The sequence below is a fragment of the Larimichthys crocea genome, chromosome XIV, assembly GCF_000972845.2.
Source record: "Larimichthys crocea isolate SSNF chromosome XIV, L_crocea_2.0, whole genome shotgun sequence".
NCBI classification, from domain to species: Eukaryota; Metazoa; Chordata; class Actinopteri; family Sciaenidae; genus Larimichthys; species Larimichthys crocea.
In genome coordinates, this window is record NC_040024.1 from 7,215,897 (window position 1) to 7,224,059 (window position 8,163).

The window sequence follows — 8,163 nt, forward strand, 5'->3', positions numbered from 1 at the left end:
ACACTGTGAGTCCGGTAAAGGAAATCAGAACCTGCTGCAGAATGACTTCTTCTCCGTCTCACTATCTGTGGATTCAATCGTCCTGTGCAGAGACACTGAACAAGAGAAATGCCAGATCTTATATACAGTTACTTACCTCATCATCTCATCAAAAAGGGAACTCAGTTCCTGTTCTCAGAAACATGATTAAGAAATCAGTGGTACATAAAGACGTGCCATTTATTCTTCTTTATTCTGAGTCTACTTTAAAAAAAAAAGCATCATTATTTTATGGTATTTTATGGTGGCAAGCCTTACTTTGTATCAAATTGGACTAGATAGATAGATAATTGAGTTTAGAAAGACTATCCATAAACTCGTCCGTCCGTCCATCCATCCATTTCTCATGCTTATCGATCAGAATCAGAATCAGAATACTTTAATAATCCCAGGGTTATTAAAACAAAAACAAACAACAAAAACAAATATGTAAACACGTAACCATCTATTAAGAACAATATATAATATATATATATATATATATATATATATATATATATATATATATATATATATATATATATATATTGTTCTTAATAGATGGTTACGTGTTGTGCCAGAGGTCACATCACCAGCTAAGTGAATTTGATTTTAAGAAGATCTTAACGAACATTAATGTACATTTAAATTTTTGCACGCTCTTACAGCTTCTCAATCACTCCCAGCGGCCGCTCACTCACACACACAACTTTTAATCTCTCTCATGCGTCTTGTTCTCAGGACAACCATCATACAACACTTGGCGCCCATGCACCTGTATACTCACTGTATATTTTACTTTATAAAAGATTTTATAATTTTATGGGAGTTACTAAATTGATTCTCTCTGTACTCACAGTCAATTTATTACGAATTATAATCTGGTTTTACATAATTCCTCTTCCCCGGGCCCAACAGCTACTGCAGTACAAACACACATTAACACAAAACAAGACAAAGCAAACACACAAAACCTAACTTAGGCTCACTACTGTAGTTCGTTTCTGTAGGATCCCCTCTCAGGATCCCCCAAAACAGGTCCACACCACACAAACACAACTTCTGTAGTTCGTTTTCTGTAGGATCCCCTCTCAGGATCCCCGAACACAGATCAACACAACCACACACCTTCTGTAGGTTCGGTTTTCTGTGGATCCCCTCTCGGATCCCCCGAACCAGATCAACACAACACCTTCTGTTGTTCGGTTTCTGTAGGATCCCCTCTCAGGCCCCCCACACCGATCAACACACACACACACACTTCTGTGTTTCGGTTTCTGTGGATCCCTCTGGTCAGTCCCCCCACCACAACACAGCTCAAGCTCACTCAACCCACAACACATACTTCAACTCTTTAATTCTCTCAGGTCCATCACAACTTTTGACTCGAGTCTTTAATTGTTAAGGCACACAAAAAGGCAACCCCCTTTACCTCCCTCTTAACTTCTCACCACTACGGGGGAGCTTTTGCATGAGTGGGCTCGGTCAGCAGCTGTACATCCAACATCTAACTTTGGAATTTTCTTTTTGGAGAGAATGTTTGTACTACTTACTGCACTTAGGTCTGGGTGAGGACTGCAATAAGTGACAAGAATGTCTTACCTTTTTTATGACGGCCGTTTTACAGTGTCTCCCAGTCCAAGATACAGCCAGCAGATCAGTTTCTCTTCCAATCCCATCCTCGTCGCCAATTATGTTGTGGAGAAAACCTTCCAGAACGCATGAATAAAACAACACGGAGACAGCTGCTTGCGATATCCGAACGAACCTTTACTTTTACTTTTCACAACCTTTTATAACCCATTTTTACGTCATTCTTAATCACTGTTACATAGTAAAATCACCAGATCTGGAACCAAATTGTACCTGTAACTTCTTATAATCATAGTTGGTGTTCTGAGCGTCACATGTCTATGTTTCCCAGAGCCTGCAGTGGTGTGTGTTGTGCGTACGCACAACACACAACATGCAGGCTCGTGGGAAACATAGACATGTGACGCTCAGAACACCAACATATGATTATAAGAATTACAGACAATTTGTCCAGATCTGGTGATTTTACTATGTAACGTGATTAAGAATGACGTAAAAATGGGTTAAAAAGGTTGTGAAAAGTAAAAGTAAAGGTTCGTTCGGATATCGCAAGAGCTGTCTCCGTGTTGTTTATTTCATGCGTTCTGGAAGGTTTTCTCCACAACATAATTGGCGACGGGGATGGGATTGGAAGAGAAACTGATCTGCTGGCTGATCTTGGACTGGGAGACACTGTAAAACGGCCGTCATAAAAAAGGTAAGACATTCTTGTCACTTATTGCAGTCCTCACCCAGACCTAAGTGCAGTAAGTAGTACAAACATTCTCTCCAAAAAAAAATTCCAAAGTTAGATGTTGGGATGTACAGCTGCTGACCGAGCCCACTCATGCAAAAGCTCCCCCGTAGTGGTGAGAAGTTAAGAGGGAGAGTAAAGGGGGTTGCCTTTTTGTGTGCCTTAACAAATTAAAGACTCGAGTCAGTTGTGATTGGACCTGAGAGAATTAAAGAGTTGAAGTATGGTTGTGGGTTGAGTGAGCTTGAGGCTGGTTGTGGTGGGGGGGGACTGGGACCAGGAGGGATCCACAGAAACCGAAACACAGAAGTTGTGTGTGTGTGTTGATCGGTGTGGGGGCCTGAGAGGGGACCACAGAAACCGAACAACAGAAGGTGTTGGTGTTGATCTGGTTCGGGGGATCCTGAGAGGGGATCCACAGAAAACCGAACTACAGAAGTGGGTGTGTGTTGACTGTGTTCGGGGATCCTGAGAGGGGTCCTACAGAAAACGAACTACAGAAGTTGTGTTTGTGTGGTGTGGACCTGTTTTTGGGGGATCCTGAGAGGGGATACCTACAGAAACGAACTACAGTAGTGAGCCTAAGGTTAGGTTTTGTGTGTTTGCTTTGTCTTGTTTTGTGTTAATGTGTGTTTGTACTGCAGTAGCTTTGGGCCCGGGGAAGAGGAATTATGTAAAACCAGATTATAATTCGTAATAAATTGACTGTGAGTACAGAGAGAATCAATTTAGTAACTCCCATAAAATTATAAAATCTTTTATAAAGTAAAAATATACAGTGAGTATACAGGTGCATGGGCGCCAAGTGTTGTATGATGGTTGTCCTGAGAACAAGACGCATGAGAGAGATTAAAAGTTGTGTGTGTGAGTGAGCGGCGCTGGGAGTGATTGAGAAGCTGTAAGAGCGTGCAAAAATTTAAATGTACATTAATGGTTCGTTAAGATCTTCTTAAAATCACAATTCACTTAGCTGGTGATGTGACCTCTGGCACAACACGTAACCATCTATTAAGAACAATATATATATATATATATAATATATATATATATATATATATATATATATATATATATATATATTATATATTGTTCTTAATAGATGGTTAGTGTTTACATATGTTGTTTTTGTTGTTTGTTTTTTGTTTGAATAACCCTGGGATTATTAAAGTATTCTGATTCTGATTCTGATATAGCATGAGAAATGGATGGATGGACGGACGGACAGAGTTTATGGATAGTCTTTCTAAACTCAATTTATCTATCTATCTAGTCCAATTTGATACAAAGTAAGGCTTGCCACCATAAAATACCAATAAAATAATGATGCTTTTTTTTTTAAAGTAGACTCAGAAAAGAAGAATAAATGGCACGTCTTTATGTACCACTTGATTCTTAATCATGTTTCTGAGAACAGGAACTGAGTTCCCTTTTTGATGAGATGATGAGGTAAGTAACTGTATATAAGATCTGGCATTCTCTTGTTCAGTGTCTCTGCACAGGACGATTGAATCCACAGATAGTGAGACGAGAAGAAGTCATTCTGCAGCAGGTTCTGATTCCTTTACCGGACTCACAGTGTGGCGGGGCTGTCTGAAACAGACTAGGAGTGCAGAAGGAGGGGGAATGACATCACACAGCGCTGCTCTCTGCAGCCCGATAAACAACTTCAGTATCACAACAAAGTTTAGAAACACTACCATCGACAGCTCGCCAACAAATCAGTTAACCACCACACACGGCCTATCAGTAGACCTGTCCCTCTCTCCCTGTCCTCTCTGTCCTTAAACAAGGCACAGAGAGTCTCTTACTAGACTAAACAGCACGATGATGACTAAAGAACAATCAGAACAAATCAGAACAAACAGAAAATGCTCAACATATTAACTTATTTTAACAGAAATATCTGCACAGCAACACAGAATATACAAGCAATAATTTACATAAACCTCAGGATTATAGAGTATTTTAGAATGACAAACTCAGACTCTTGAAATTTTTCTCAACTCGTCCTGTGCCAGAGGTCACACCATCAGCTAAGTGAATTTGATTTTAAGAAGATCTTAACGAACATTAATGTACATTTGAATTTTTGCACACTCTTACAGCTTCTCAATCACTCCCAGCGGCCGCTCACTCACACACACAACTTTTAATCTCTCTCATGCGTCTCTGTTCTCAGACAACCATCATACACACTTGGCGCCCATGCACACTGTATACTCACTGTATATTTTTACTTTATAAAAGATTTTTATAATTTTTATGGGAGTTACTAAATTGATTCTCTCTGTACTCACAGTCAATTTATTACGAATTATAATCTGGTTTTACTATAATTCCTCTTCCCCCGGGCCCAAAAGCTACTGCAGTACAAACCACACATTAACACAAAACAAAGACAAAGCAAAACACACAAAACCTAACCTTAGGCTCACTACTGTAGTTCAGTTTCTGTAGGATCCCCTCTCAGGATCCCCCAAAAACAGATCCACACAACACAACACAACTTCTGTAGTTCGGTTTTCTGTAGGATCCCCTCTCAGGATCCCCCAAACACAGATCAACACAACACAACACAACGCAGCCTCAAAGCTTCAATAAAACACACATACTTCAACTCTTTAAATTCTCTCAGGTCCAATTCACAATTTTGACTCGAGTCTTTAATTTGTTAAAGCACACAAAAGGCAACCCCCTTTACTCTCCCTCTTAACTTCTCACCACTACAGGGGAGCTTTTGCATGAGTGGGCTCGGATCAGCAGCTGTACATCCAACATCTAACTTTGGAATTTCTTTTTTGGAGAGAATGTTTGATACTACTTACTGCACTTAGGTCTGGGTGAGACTGCAATAAAGTGGCAAGAAATGTCTTACCTTTTTTATGACGGCCGTTTTACAGTGTCTCCCAGTCCAAGATACAGCCAGCAGATCAGTTCTTCTCTTCCAATCCCATCCCCGTCGCCAATTATGTTGTGGAGAAAACCTTCCAGAACGCAATGAAATAACAACACGGAGACAGCTGCTTGCGAATCTGAACGAACCTTTACTTTTACTTTTCACAACCTTTTATACCCATTTTTACGTCATTCTTACATCACTGTTACATAGTAAAATCACCAGATCTGGACCCAAATGTCCTGTACTTTCTTATAATCATATGTTGGTGTTCTGAGCGTCACATGAACGTAATATTGTCTATGTTTCCCATGAGCCTGCATGGTGTGTGTGTGTGTGCTCGACTCCTTAATCTTGGTCAAGGCCAATCTGAAAACAGACTGGCTGAATGTTATCTGGTGGCAGAGAAACATTCAATACTGTCCTAGCTGTGTAATCTGTGTGTTCGTGTATTTTGTATGTCTATGTGTGTGCCTTTATGTGTCTATGTGTTTGTGCATAATATGTGTGTATGTGTGTGCCTTTATCATGTTCGATTCAAAAGTCCATATGCGTCACGCAAAACGCCACAGGAACCAACATCTATTGTTGTCTTTCATAGCTGAATTTGCCATAACTAAAGACACATGATATTCTATTCAGAAAGAGAAGTCAAAAGGTCATTCAGACATGCACTTCACATTCCACTGTGCCATCAGGAGAGAACAATGAAATACTATAAAGTTCTTGTAAGAAAATATACCACAAGCATAAAAACAGAAGATTGACTATCCTGCACACTGAGACCTGCTTAATACTTTGTCTGCAGTCTAACAGTCAATAAAACGACCTCCTCTGTCCTTTCCTGAACACGTTTCCTCGACCTCTACAGAAAGGTCATGAGATCAAGAAAAGATGTGAAGCAGGATTGCTTCACAATTCTCAGACTGTAGATGTGTTCAACATTTATTAGTCCAACACTCACCCCTGCTGGAAATAAACCCATAAGTTATGTGTTTCATGTGTGTCTTATACTTAAATATAAAATATATTGTTTTTAGACTTTTTAGGCAATGACGTACCACACCTTTATGAAAACCACAAACAGTTAAAGTCACATCAGTTATTAAAATCATCAGACTGAGCCGACACGTAACACGTCGGTTTCAGTCGATCTGCACGTTTTTATTCATGTTCTGAACATGCAGCGTTGGTAAAGAGCTTTACACAGTGATTGACATTACCAAAGTCAATGACCACACGGGGTGTCCAATCAGATTGCAGGGGCGTCGGGTGCCTCGTACAGTGGTAGTAATGACATAGTACATCAGAGGGCGTGCTTTACCATCATTACTGGCATTGTGTGTATCCTTGAGGCCTCAAGTAATTAACAAAAAAATTAAATCATTAATAAAATGATGATTAATGAATCATTGCAGATTTATTTTCATTAATAAAACGTTTCAAAAGCAACCCCCTCTGATTGGGTAAAATATATAATGATTATATTTTAATGATTTGTTGGATGATCTGCTGGTTTCTAAGATATCATGACATCTTAATTGTACATTTAAAACAAATAAATCATGTTTCAGATTCATTACTTTATTTTAGCCGATTGATTAGTTTAGAAAGACTATCCATAAATCTGTCCGTCCGTCCATCCATCCTTCTCATGCTTATCAGAACAGAATCAGAACAGAAATACTTTAATAATCCCAGGGATTATTAAAACAAACAAACAAACAAAAACAAATATGTAAACACGTAACCATATATAGAAAATAATATATATTATATATATATTATATATATAATAATATATATATATATATATATATATATATATATTATATATATAATATTGTTCTTAATATGGTTACGTGTGCATCTGCAGCATTTCTTATATATAATACTCACCAGCAGCTCTGGTCAGAGCTATCATGGCACAAAGAAATGCGGACACAGTCAGCAACTTCATGGTGGAGAGTGGGATTACCTTAAATACAGAGAGACAGACATGTTAATGATAATTCTGTAGAGAACAGACAACCTGTACGCACTGTGAGTCCAGTAAAGGAAATCAGAACCTGCTGCAGAATGACTTCTTCTGTGTGGATTCAATCGTCCTGTGCAGAGACACTGAACAAGAGAAACGCCAGATCTTATATACAGTTACTTACCTCATCATCTTCATCAAAAAAGGGAACTCAGTTCCTGTTCTCAGAAACATGATTAAGAAATCAGTGGTACATGATCACGTACCATTTATTCTTCTTTATTCTGAGTCTACTTTAAAAAAAGCATCATTATTTTATGGTATTTTATGGTGACAAGCCTTACTTTGTATCAAATTGGACTCGATGATCGTAGACGATAGATAGATAGATAGATAGATAGATAGATAGATAGATAGATAGATAGATAGATAGATAGAGGTTATTTAGTATATATTGGCCATATTATACCCAAAATTTAATTGAAATAGCACCAAATCATAACAAAAGCTATCTCATGACACTTTCCATATAAAGCAGATTATATCTAGATTATACTCTTTATAATATTATATATTATTAATATCTAATATTATTTACAGAGACCCTACAATTCCCACCATGAGCAAGCTCTTGATGACAGTGGCGAAGAAAAACTTTGAGAAACCTCGAGCAGAATATGGATCATTAGTGGGCGGCCATGTGTGGTTGAGTTTAGAAAGACTATCCATAAATTCTGTCCGTCCTTCCATCCATTTCCTCATGCTTACTGGGGGTCAGGTAGCGGTGGCAGCAGGTAAAGCGTGGCGTTCCAGACATCCCTCTACCCAGAAACACATTCCAGCTCTTCTTGGGGGACTTGGAGGTGTTCCCAGGCCACATGGGCTATATGGTCCCTCCAGTGACCTCTAGGTCTGCCAGTTCAACCTAGCCGGTGCCCAGGAGGC

General features: G+C 38.9%; 2 protein-coding genes across 4 annotated transcripts in view; both read right to left on the bottom strand.

The window, feature by feature from the left end:
- LOC109137073 (galactose-specific lectin nattectin) overlaps window positions 1-53 on the bottom strand; it is a 28,401-nt gene extending 28,348 nt beyond the window's left edge. Inside the window, 1 exon segment of the mRNA XM_027288163.1 lies at window positions 32-53. The gene's annotated coding sequence lies outside the window, so the exon portion shown is untranslated.
- Window positions 1-7,480, bottom strand: part of LOC109137074 (type-2 ice-structuring protein-like) — a 23,716-nt gene extending 16,236 nt beyond the window's left edge. The window contains exons 1-2 of one of the 3 annotated variants that reach the window (XM_027287660.1): window positions 7,310-7,475; window positions 7,140-7,218 (exon numbers count right to left, since the gene is read on the bottom strand). In XM_027287660.1, coding sequence (XP_027143461.1) covers window positions 7,140-7,200 — 61 coding nt within the window. In that variant the 5' untranslated portion in view covers window positions 7,201-7,218; window positions 7,310-7,475. Of the gene's footprint in view, window positions 1-1,620; window positions 1,722-7,139; window positions 7,219-7,272 lie in introns of those variants that run through there. The other 2 variants (XM_027287662.1, XM_027287661.1) reach the window with 2 other exon arrangements.
- Between the last annotated feature and the right edge of the window lie 683 nt (window positions 7,481-8,163).